Source organism: Aspergillus ochraceoroseus (assembly GCF_002846915.1).
Source record: "Aspergillus ochraceoroseus IBT 24754 chromosome Unknown P175scaffold_2, whole genome shotgun sequence".
Lineage (NCBI taxonomy): Eukaryota > Fungi > Ascomycota > Eurotiomycetes > Eurotiales > Aspergillaceae > Aspergillus > Aspergillus ochraceoroseus.
The window spans coordinates 3407478-3419628 of record NW_024468477.1 but is presented as its reverse complement, the minus strand read 5'-3'; the positions used below and the strand labels follow the sequence as shown (position 1 = coordinate 3419628).

At 49.0% G+C, this 12151-nt stretch overlaps 3 protein-coding genes across 3 annotated transcripts; 1 reads left to right on the top strand and 2 right to left on the bottom strand.

The window, feature by feature from the left end:
* Positions 1-75: 75 nt before the first annotated feature.
* P175DRAFT_0433246 (RNA-binding protein VTS1) lies at positions 76-2050 on the bottom strand (the record flags this gene model as incomplete). The annotated part of the gene is made up of 3 exons (XM_040893590.1): positions 76-132; positions 185-1476; positions 1549-2050. The coding sequence occupies 3 exons, from the start codon at positions 2048-2050 to the stop codon at positions 76-78; spliced, it is 1851 nt and encodes a 616-aa protein (XP_040754723.1).
* Positions 2051-3700: 1650 nt separating this feature from the next.
* Positions 3701-7129, top strand: P175DRAFT_0508034 (tetratricopeptide repeat protein; the record flags this gene model as incomplete). The annotated part of the gene is made up of 5 exons (XM_040898309.1): positions 3701-3984; positions 4032-5058; positions 5110-5908; positions 5960-6175; positions 6231-7129. 5 exons carry the CDS (start codon positions 3701-3703, stop codon positions 7127-7129), a joined length of 3225 nt encoding a protein of 1074 aa, XP_040754722.1.
* Positions 7130-8107: 978 nt separating this feature from the next.
* Positions 8108-10806, bottom strand: P175DRAFT_0499871 (patatin-like phospholipase domain-containing protein). The gene is made up of 3 exons (XM_040896831.1): positions 9254-10806; positions 8350-9198; positions 8108-8273 (listed from the first exon to the last, which is right to left on the bottom strand). The coding sequence occupies exons 1-2, from the start codon at positions 10685-10687 to the stop codon at positions 8467-8469; spliced, it is 2166 nt and encodes a 721-aa protein (XP_040754721.1). The 5' UTR covers positions 10688-10806; the 3' UTR covers positions 8108-8273; positions 8350-8466.
* Positions 10807-12151: the final 1345 nt, after the last annotated feature.

The following is a 12151-nucleotide window of genomic DNA, read 5'->3' as shown; positions in this document are numbered from 1 at the left end:
AGAGAAAGAGAGATAAAAAAAAAAAGAACGAAAAGATTCCACGAAAATGTTCAAAAATAACAAGTATGCATATCATCACGCAATGTTATCAAGCTTTCCCTCAGATTTAGCTTCCCTAACTTGTTCAAAAACCTGTATGTCTCGTTAGTTAAGAATGTCGATCAAAGAGAGGAGAAGAACTAACCTTCAGCATCTTGTTCCGAGCGCCCAGGGCATTGACACCACGGTCCTCCAGTTGCTTATCACTCAGCTCAACCAGTTCGGTCCACTTCAAATCCTTCAGGTTATCCGTGTATTTATGCAAACGCAGAGATCTTAGCCAGCTAGGGATATCCTTGAGAAGGTTGGGGTCAGTGGGGTCCTCTGGTGGCTTCGAGCTTCCACGACGACCGCGCGGGGAGCGACCACGAGCAACCTCCGAATGGTCAGAAAGATAGCCCTCATGACCACCAAGTCCGAACTGCCCAATGCCAAGAGCACCTAATCCATTACCCATTAGGGGATTGTTAGGGTCATAAGCAGCTAGGAATCCATTGTTCTGGGGGGAGGTGAATCCCATAGGTCCAAGAGCGCCACCCTGCATAGCAATGCCAGGGGACGTTGGCCGGGATCGCCGGCCCACCATTGCAGCCTGTTGCTGCGCCTGCAAGGCAGCGAATTGCTGAGCATTCAAAAGCTGCCCGGCAACGAGGTGGTTGGCTCCGGGCAGACCTGGACTAGCCAGGCCACCTGGGGGCAGGGTATGAGCGGTAGGGTTTGTCACGGCATTCTTTCCCTGGCCATCATTTGAGCGAGCACGACGGTACTTGCGGGCATCGTCCAGCGCTATGCGGTTATTCACAGTCGAAAGTGCAGCCAGCTTCATGGCAGTAGCATTAGCCACCATATCAGCCTGAGAAGCCTGTTGGTGGGGGCCCTGGCTGTGGTGCCCAAAGGTTGCCGTCATTGGGGTGTTGGTCATGGAAGCCCAGCTGGCATTTCCAACATTATACGGTGACAACAAGGGGGCATCGATCTCGGGGGCTGGAATGGTAGCAGTCTGGGTAGGAAGAGGCGAGCGCAGACTGGATTGACTGAACTGGCCCATGGGTTGCTGGCCAGAGGACGACTTGGGCCGCGCAATTGGTGGCTGGGGTTCAGACGCACCGCGTTGAGCCCACGGCGACACAGGCGGCTGGCCCAAGTTGTCCGCATTATTATCCGGAGCAGAGATTGTGGGTGGGACAAAGGACGCACGATCACCAAAAACAGCGCTGTTTCGGTTGGAAGGAGGTGCGTTGCCCGTCTGTTGGGTGAACTCAGCCTTCTTTTTCGCGATTGCGGCGGCGGCATCGGGGAACATGGCGTTGATGGTAGACGAATCCAGACCGGAGTTGCGCTTCGCACCGGGGGAGGGAGGAGGGCGACCCAGAGAGTTCCGGGAGCTGTCCACATTGAGCTTCGACATTGCATCATTCAGACGGTTGGACATAGCATCTACGCGTGAGATAGATATCCAGTATTAGTGGCATGGAAAAACAAAATTCTCTTTAGCATGGGAAAACACACCTTTCTCTCCAAAGTTTGCAGGAGACAAGAGTCCAGACATGGGATGGCTTTTGGCCATCTGCTGCAAAACCTGGATAAAGAAACGAATCTGCACTTGGGTGGTCTGCTGAAGCAGAGCATAGAGCGCAGCCGTTCGCTCCGCTTCGCTGAGCACGCGGAACCACTGTTCGATGGCAGAGAGCTCATCCTTGAAATCCTGGTCCAACGTCGCTGCTGCCATCTCCTCAAGTGTGGTTTCATACTGGTCAATATCTGCCAGCCATTGCTGTGCCGCCCGGTCCAGAGGATCCTCCGTGTTATTCGGTGTCTGAGCCTGCTGGTTGAAATACACCTCGGATGCAGGACGAATGCTGCGTGAGGACAGGGGGGAAGGGAAACCTGACATATCGGCGGATGCTCGAAGCTGGTGCGAACCTAGGTTACGGGAGGACGAAGGAGGACGAAGAGAGGATTTGGAAGCTTCTGGAGTGCTATTCCGATTGCTGATAATGTGACTGGCCATGGGGGGAACCGATGAGATGACGAGTCGAAATTTTTTTTTTGGTTCAAATGATGAAAAATTTTTCGGAAGGCTTTTCTTTGCTCAAGGCTTCGGTGAATAATAGATACAAAAAAAGAAATATTACTGCAAAGCACCTGCAGCACCTGCTGAGTTTGCGTAGAATTCGAGTCGAAAGCCTTGGTTGGCACGAGACTTTCAGCGAACCGGATTAAACAGCGTCGAAACAAAGATTATAAACGAAGTCAAAGCAATCTCTCTAAGGATGGAGATGGCTGGTTTTTGTCTTCTGTCGAAATTGGAAGCGTGAGAAACCCAACCGCTGAGGCACTAGGCGATGGCGATGGGGGCACAGACCAGTCCAGTGGCTGCACTAGCTGATTCGAATTCAGAGGGAGGAATCGAATCGAAAGGGCATCAAAGGGAATTGTCAGACTGAAGAGCGAGGGAGGGACCAAGACCGCGATCGAGAAGATCGGGGCGCTGTGTAAAGCAGAGAGAGAGAGTGTGTGTGTGTGCGTGGGGGAAGAGAGAGAGAGAAGGGGAATGTCGGATGGTGGAAAACCAGGTGAACAAATCCAGCGGACTGATAATAACCTTAGGTAGCGTGGATTTCCTCCTTCAGGCTTTGTCCGGATCTTCTTCCTTTTCCTTCAGTCTTTTCTTTCTTCTTTCTTTATCGTTTTACCCTTTTTAAGTGACAACGAAAGGATGCCAGGAATCGACTGCAATAGTGTGTCAAACACAAACTGACAGCCAGACCTGGAACATCAAAAGGGGAGAAGAGGAAGAGGAGAGAGAAAGGAGAGTAAGAAGAGGACGAAGAGAGGACAATAAAGAGAGGAAACGAAGATGACACGAAGGGGAAGAAGAAGAAGAAGAGGAAGAGGGGAGGAGGAGGAGAAGAAGCAAAAAGGTTGGGGTGAAGAGAACACAGACAGCACTAAGACTGAAGAAGAACAAAAAGAATAGTTCAGGTATAATTTAAGAAGGGAAGAACAGGAAGAACAAAAAACTAATAATAATTTGGGACTCGAGGGCAAGAAAAAAAAAGAGGATAAATTAATGAACTTTTTTATGAACTTTTAGTCAGAAAAAAAAAGAAGCGAAGAGAAAATGAAAACAGCGCTTATCCATATTAGGCAATGTCACTGACTTCATCCAAATATCTCTCTGTTTCTCTCTCTCTCTCTCTCTCTCTCTCTCTCTCCAGCTTGCGTCTCTCTTCATCCATCATATTCTTTGTCTCATCCCATCATATTCATCTCTATCTTCATCAGTTCATCATGCTTATTCATGGTTGATGCATGGTCTGTTTCATGCAGGCTTCGACCTAAAATCTTGCAGAAACCGACGCTTAGACCTCAACCCAGTTCCCTGGTTTACTAATAATCCTCCCCCTCACTAACTAACCAACCATCCAACCAACCTAAATAATGATACACTGCACCTGTTCATCTTATTCCGTTTCCTTCTCACTGCACAGACCTGTGAACCTATTCTAGACCATCGGAAGGCATCCACTCTCCAAGTCGATCTGTCCAATAATGGCTCGCAGCCAAAGTCTAATATGATAACACACTCCTTTCTTTTCTTATAATAGAAGATCAATAATAATAACGTCTCTAAAATCATACCCCTTCAGCTATCAGCATGGATTACTCTGATGGAGATGCGTCCGATCACAATCCTGTCGGGGAAGTCCTCTACCCCGATATTGACGAAACAAACCAATATCCTTGGCAAGGGAGCCAACCATCTGCTTCTGCTCAGCCTTCCATTCAGTCAGTTATAGACCCTCGTCTATACAAAGGACTCTTCGCAAGCAACGCGTCACAAGCACAGGACCAATCTTTTATCAATGAGAGGGAGCTTGAGCAAGACGACTCGGCCGAAGACTCTAGCTATGAATTATCTTCTGAAGAAGAACCCTCCACGTGAGTCTTCCCAAAATTTTGACAAGCATATCTCTAACCCATTTCAGAGACGAAGAAGCTTCAGACCAGTCTGTTGAGGGTTCAGATGAAGATGAAGAGTATTCTCGTAGGCGTCGCCGCAGGCGCACGGGTCCCTTCTCCGGTCGATATGGTGCCCGGGGTGGTAAGGGGATTAAGAGAGGTCCCCGCAAACCGCTGGAACCTAGCCCTGAGTTCAAAATCCTGCATTCAGAGGCAACGTCTGCCTTTATCGACGGAGACTATGACCGCGCCATCGAGCTGGTGAAGCGCGCAATCCAGATCAATCCCGAAATGTTTGCTGCTCACTCTTTACTATCGGAGATTTTCTTAGCAAAAGGTGAGAAGGATAAAGCCGTGGGGGCCCTATTTAGTGGTGCCCATACACGACCAAGAGATGCATCTGTTTGGGCAAAGGTGGCAAGAATGATCATGGAACAAGCAGGGGAGGATCGGCAGGCCGCACTAAACGACGTCATTTACTGCCACAGCCGTGTGATCGAAATTGACCCTAAGAACTACAATGCTCGCTTTCAACGGGCTGCTATCTATCGAGAATTGGGATACAACGGAAGAGCAGCGACTGAATACGAAAGAATTCTCAAAGAGCTTCCGCACAACGCAAGGGCTCTACGGCACTTGGCGGAAACTTACATCGACCAGAATGAGGTGCAGAAGGCTGTAGACTACTGGTCTGAGAGCGTCCAATACTATATGACTCAAGATCCAGAAAAGAATCCCGAATTTACTTGGTCAGACGCCAACATCTACGTGGAACTTTATACCTACCTCGGGCAGCATTTTGAGGGCCTCAAGGCTTTGAAATCGGTATCAAGATGGCTATTAGGACGTAGAGACGACAAAATGTGGAAAGATTTTGACGAAGACGATCGCGAGTGGGACGCAGATGATTCTCCTCGAAGGATCAAAGCCCATGGCTACGTACCAAAAAGATGGCCACGGGACTCTTACGGCTTGGGTCTCCCCCTGGAACTCCGCATAAAGATGGGTCTGTTTCGGTTGAAATTGGGCTATGAGCACCAAGAGGAAGCGTTGGTAAGTAAGGCCAAAGCCCGCAAAGGTATAGCTCTTTCTGACAACCTCTAGCACCATTTTGGCTGGCTAAACCCGGAAGATACGTCTGAGGGCGCCCGAATTTTCGATTACGGTGATCTCTTCCGTGAAGTTGCAGACGCACTCACGCAGGCTGGCTTGCTCGAGGAGGCTCTTCGGTTCTACATGCCAATCCAACAGACTAACGAGTATGCGGACGTCAGCTTCTTCATGGCGATGGGAGATTGTTGCAGGCTTTTAGGGCGGCTTGAGGACGCAGAGAACTGCTATCTGACTGTCTCGGAATATGATGTCAGAAATATTGAATCACGGGTGCAACTGGCCAAACTATACGAGAGCATTGGAATGACCGAACAGGCGCTAAAGTATGTCAACGATGCAGTCCTCCTGGGGAGGCAGGAAACCAGAAGCCATCGGCGACGAAAAGATACACGGCTTGACCAACTTGCAAAGGAGTTTAAGACAGCAGATGCGACTGCTGAGACTGAGGACCTAGAATATCCAGAAGGAATTGCCGGCGGTCCCACAGGGGCCCTAGGCACAAAGTTTGGCGAAGAAGGGGACTCAGAAAGGACGGACAATATACAATTCCTCTATAGTAAATTGCTTCAACTACAACCCAAGCTCCAAGAGGGAAATCCGGAGACTACTGAGGATTGGTTGGATATTGCTGATGCACTTTTGCGCGAATTTCGGTCCAACCGAGTTTTCTATCCGCTGCAACGCAGTGTCGTCTTCCTAGGTTATTCGCACGAACTACAAAAGAAGGGAGGCCAAAAGTCTCTCATGGACGAAATGCAAGAAATGGCTGGCCGCCTCCAAGAATCCTTAGGTATGATGCATGATTATTCGTTTTAACTAGATTTCAACTCACGGCCCTCAGGAACTATCACCGAAGAGCCTCTACAAGCGGCAATTCCCACTGACTACTATGGAATTAAGTTCGACGAATGGCTCGATCTGTTCTTGCAGTATGCTCTTGTTGTAACAGGGCAGAATGAGTCTGGTGAAGCATACGATACTCTTGCAGCTGCCGCAGATGCAAGTGTCTGGTATCACTCAAAGAACAGCACCCGTTTGATCCATGTTTGCTGGTTCAGTGAGTAACGATTTCTTTAGGCCAAGCCAAACCGAGAGCTAATTCACTACAATAGCGTGCGCACTTCGAGTTCAAGATGAGGAAACCCTCGCTAACGAGGCACGTTGGTTTATTAAAGAGTACCAATTCGTAACCGACACTTACCGGTTATTTTCTATCTTAAGTCGTCTCTGCGGCGACCCTCACAGGTCCCTCTTCCATTCATCGCCAAACATGAAGTTCATGCTCCGGCAGATCAAAGCAATGGACTTTACTCTCCCAGAGAGCATTAGAGGCACCCGCCCAAACAAGCCCATTCGAGAGTCGATCTACAAGGAACGAGCAGCGCTGTCTACAAAGGACGACATGGGGGAAGCTATCCCAGCAGAAGAAATGGACGTGGCACTCTTAGTTCTCTACGGTCATATCCTCTATTCCGGTAACAGTTTCTATCCGGCTCTGAACTACTTCTTCCGCGCGTACGCGCTTGATGACCAGAATCCAGCCGTCCTCCTCTCCATTGGCCTTTGCTACATCCACCACTCCCTCAAACGACAGTCAGAAAACCGGCACTACCAAATTATGCAAGGCCTATCTTTCATGAACGAATACAGACGCGTCCGCGAACGACCCGGAAGCCTCCTAATAGAAAGACAAGAGATGGAATTCAATTTCGCCCGCATATGGCAGTCCCTCGGCCTTGCACACCTTGCTGTCGAGGGCTACAAACGCGTCCTCGAGCTAGGCAAGCAAATTCAGGCTCAATCCCGGGGATCAGAAGCCCCCGGCCAGAAGGACGGCAACGATGTGGTCATGGCCGATGTAGACCCTGCGATAACCGGAGTAGTGACGACAATTTCGACATTCGTGGAGGATTTTTCCCGCGAAGCGGCACTGGCACTGCAGGGCATCTATGCCACCAACGGTGATTTCCAATCAGCGCAAGCTATCACAGCCGCCTGGCTCGTTATCTAAGAGGATGGAAATCCATGAAACAATAAAACCCGTCACGAACAGTATCATACACCCTCTGACGACTGCACCGATTCCGTCCGTAGCCTTGTGGACATATTCCTTTTTACCGATAAAATGGCATCACCCTACACACCCGTTTCCGCTTGGGTATGGGACTCCATAAACTGCGCAAGCAAGGCGACGACTCAGCTCCATCGGATCCTCACGGACTAGATCCCCAAAAGGAAATAAACGCAGACGTGTGACCCCTGTACTACACTCAGGTGATTTTGATTCGATTCCCAGACGGACGGAGACGAACCTTCTATCTGACCTCACAATCGCTGCAAGTCCTAATGACGTACTATACATCCTCGTCCGCAGTACCTAAGGTACAAGAGGATCGATCATACATGGGGTGCAGAATACTAAGTCATGACTATTGGTTATGGAGTCGACGCGGTCCACAAATGATGATGGCGAAGAAGGAGCAAACGAACCCAAAACAAAGGAAAGACGAGGTAAAAGGGAGCGAGGAAAAAAAAAAAAAAAAAAAAAGGCAAGAAAGATCACTTCCTAGTTGGGACATGCAGCTGTCAGGCTCCGCTTAGGATATGCACCATGACGTGGGAGGTCAGTTGCAGCACAGGGATTATGGCGCCACGCAAGCGAGACTAATCGTGCACTAAGAAGAAGAAGAAAAAGAAGAGGAAGAATATTCCATTTCTAATTTGGAGTCTGTAACTATCTAGCGTCTTCAGATTACTATTGCCTCTCTAACTAACTAATGCATGTTGAGCTACTAGTAGTCTGATCAATGTACTCCGGAGTCCGTACTCCGTAAATCGCTGTAAATCATCAATGTGGAGCCGAATCAACCTAACTTACACTTACTTAGTTCATAGTTGGTAACCGCCACTGCCTTTCGAGTCATTGTGCAAACTTACGATCGCGAATCCACTCTATTTTGGAGAAAATTCTGAGGCAAGTCTTGCATCTGGGCGGGATGGGATGGGATGGGATGGGATGGGATGGGACATAGGTCGTCGAGCTAAGGATCCTCGTCGTCATCGTCATCATCTATCGAGCCAAGGAACGCAAAAACAGCGATGATAAACATTATCAGAACAGCCAAAATATAATCTATAGCTATACAAGAGGTAATCTGAAGATGAGGGAAGACGAAGAATAAGAATAAGAATAAGAATAAGAATAATAATAAAAGAGTAATGCTTGCATACCTGGGTCCAGCTGCACGGTGATTATCACAGCGCTGATGATACATGAATGCCATGCCATGCATATGCCAAACTCTATAGCCTCAGGATGTGAGAGTATATGTGTGATGATGTCATATTTCAATTCTCATCCATCCCGTAGAGATCAGGGTCGTCAAAGAAAACAGACGATTGACGACGCATCTCTTCTAAAATCGTGGAGGCGCTGCCTCGCCGAGTAGCGGTAGGGCGCAAGTGGGCGGTATCGTCGGTAGAGCTATAGTCTGCAGATAAGACCCCATCAGAAGTCGTATCACTAAGGCGGGCATCTCTCATGCGGTAACGAGGCTTGCGCTCGGGCAAATTCCGATCAAGACGATCTTGCAGTGGATCGGATGGGTCATCGGTGTCGTCCAGTGGGAAATGCTGTTTGGAGGGGGTTGATGATGTGCCTCCTGGCGGTGAGAATTTCTGGAGACCCTCCAAAATAGAGAGTTCAATTTTGAGGCGGTTCTTGATAAATTGGATCTTTGGGAAGGTACTCTGCTGACCTGTGCGGAGCATCCGCGCTAATCGTTCAGGGCTGGGGTCTGATAGGATATGGTAGAAATCAGAGGGAATGGTCTTGGGCCAGATGGTCACAGTTCCACTAAATTTCTGCAACCAGATCTGGCTCCAGTCTTGACCCATTGGCCGGGGTAGTAGCTCCAGATGCCGTAGGACTCGTAGCCATTTGTTCATGTCTAGCTTGATATACTGCTCGATTGCAGATCCTAGGAAGCCGCCCCGCCAACCTCGGCCTTTTCGATGGGTGACTGGCCGGCCAACAGATCCACGCGAGCTAAAGAAAAAGAGATTGATGTGAGGGTTTACCTAGAAGGAGTAAGTATGTGAACTTGATCGGGGGCCATCTGGGTGGTCGCCTCACCTGGGAAACGATTGTAAAATTCACGTTGAAGTGGAGGTTCAGCGCTTTGATAGGAATGTCTGTCCGTAGACTGCCATCCTTCCATCTATGCCCGAACGAGTAAGGTGCAAGTGTGCCGTCCCGTTTCTTGGTCATCAATACCACTGGATTGAGGATGCCGGGGACAGCTGCAGACGCAAGCACAGCGCTCCAGATGACGCAATTCGGGGACGTCAAATAATTCGCCAGGATTGTTGGCGAATGCGGGTCAGATGGTACACAAGATACGTTGAGAATACGTCCAGTCCGCTCGTATGCCTCGCGAAATGTGGTTGAACCTCTGCAAAACCAGCTGCACTGGCGTGCCCAATCCATTGTATCAAACCGAGCACCTGTGCGCCACCACCTTCGAACCCATGTCATGATATCCTCTTGGCATGCCCTAATGCGATGCGCTAGAGCAGGTACGAGCAGCTGTTTCAGCTCCTCGTCCGTTCTAGTGGCAATCAATGCAGCAACCAAGGCGCCTCCTGAAGTTCCAGTAATAATATCCGGAAGGACTTGGTTATCTAGTAGCGCTCGCACGACACCAAAATGGTAATAGGCAAATGTGGCCCCTCCTGAAAGACAGAGAGCAGTTCGCCCAAAATTGGTATCCAAGTGCTTAAAGTGTTGATATTTATCTTGTCTGCTGATTAGATCAGAGTCAGCGACAACCTTTATGCACGAATGCACCTCGTCGATGTATTCCTGCACAAGGTTTTTGGTCCCAGAGTAGGCTTCACTGTAGAGCCTTGGATTCTCTACACCAGCGAAGTTGTTCTTGACACACGCTTCCAGCAAGTTGCACAGGTCCTCAATCACCGCGGAGCCAATGGAGTCGTTTCCCCCACTCCGTATCGCACTCTCGGCTTCATTTCTCACTTTCTCAAGTTGTGTTTTCAGCTTACTTATGGTCATATGGTCGTAGTAGGCATATTCGTCCGTCTTCTTCCACCTATCGTTCCCAAGATACTCATCTAGAGCTTGAGCGGATGTGAGCCAGTCCCCATAGTTGGTATTTTTGTACAATTGTCTCCTAAGGCTCTCCCGCTTCCCTCTCCACGTCACCCATTGCTCGTAGATGAAGATGTAAAATCGAGTAAGGGTGTAAGCGACTCCGAGAAAGGTAATCCAGCCCAGGACGATGAAGAGAAACGGCCACTTCAAAACAGTATAAAGCACACCTTCCCTTGTCTCATCCTTCGTCCGTAAAGGCCTCTTCTTCCGATTGCGACCCTTTCGCGCTACCCGCTGATATATCGGACGCCAATCATTCAGGGCAATGAGTGAATCGACATCCTGGTCGTTCAGGGCGTTCTCAAACTGTCGGAGATCGTCAGCGTTGATAAATTCTCGATCGTAATCCGGGATAGAGCTCGGATCGTAGAGGTCGCCGGCCGCAGACTTCTCCATTATCGATAGGCACCAGCGAGGTTCATGATGTGAAGAGGGAAAGATCGACGGTTGTTGTTCCCAATGCTTGATGAGGTCCTTGAACAAGACACATGAGGGATGTACGGAGTAAGTTCTCACTACATCTAACGTCACGAGTGCCGCCTCAGGCAGCAATGGCTCCACATCATGAGATTATAGCTGTATTAGGACTAGCCCCGGACTAATATTATTGCGACTCGTTCACCGAGATCACGTGGGTAGTATAATTCCCGAATGAGTTGGATGGGCAAATCCAATCCTCTGGCGCTTGCAGAGCATTTCCAGAGTTGTTTATAGATACAGTTCACGGTTGAGTTCCGGTGGCTGGTAATTTGTTGCTGGAAGAGATACGCCGGTCCCTGGTACATTCTGGGTAGGGTAGTATCGAGTCGACTTCAAAAGAGTAATTTATCTTCCGAGCATGCAAGGCGACTCAGTGTCTGTAGGTGTAGCACCTAACCTGCCGGTCTAATCTCTGGTGCTCTTTGCCCGTAACTCGCTATAATTGGGTTCTTAACCGTGCTATCCCCATTTCCTAAATAGGCAGTAGCGACAAAGGGTTGGTGTCGTCAACTGAGGGGCAAAGCACTGATTCTCCGGCAGTGAAACGCGGCGGTCTCTCTATTAAAGTTTTTTTTGAGGGAAATCAGTGAACTGTATTCAAGAACGATACCACTGTACGGACTACGGAGTACAATTACAGGCTCTATTTGATCTAATTGACAGGTTGCCACTCTTAATTGCCAGTATGATATCACGTGGGAGACTTACCATGATAGTCGAAGCCGAGGTGGAGGCGCGTCCACTTTCAAAGTGATAATAATACATAATAACAAAGGAGGGCGGGTCCTAGGAGGTGCTCAGAGGTAGGTATGGGGCATTTTCCAGTCCAACCGCTCAAGTGATCAACACTTGTTCCGCATGGTGGGATTCGGCTGCCAATTAAATGCTATCCTGCGGCCATCATTTACATTTTTGCTCCCGCTTCAAAACAAGTTGGCAGTCAACGCCGTAGAATGATCAGAGAAACAAAGGGGGGTACTCTGCCAAGCCTGGCCAAAGCAGCTCCATCATCCATGTCGCAACGCAATTCAAAGTATAACAAAGAAAACCCGGGCCCGGGGCGATATTTCCATGCATTTGATAGAATGTGGTGGATGATACGGCAAACAAAGGCTACTCTGTACAGAAACACAAACTCCAACCTACGTTTCATTTCAATGGGTCCGGAAGAGAGAGAGGGAGGGAAAACTAAAATTTACCATCATGCAGCTTACCATTTTAGGTAAACCGCCCTAGTCGTTAGCAACCCGTATACTACGGATATACCTGTACATACTAAGATCGGTAGCGGTAGATGGTGTAGAACGTTAATCCTGTCCCAAGGTTCAGAGGGAATGATGAAACAGGGCGGCTAACGCGCGATGAAGGTAAAAATATCAA

Coding starts and splice junctions, on each gene's coding strand:
- P175DRAFT_0499871 (XM_040896831.1), bottom strand. CDS start 10,687: ATGGAGAAGTCTGCGGCCGGCGACCTCTACGATCCGAGCTCTATCCCG. Junction 9,199..9,253: donor ATTTTACAATCGTTTCCCAG/GTGAGGCGACCA, acceptor TACTCCTTCTAG/GTAAACCCTCACATCAATCT.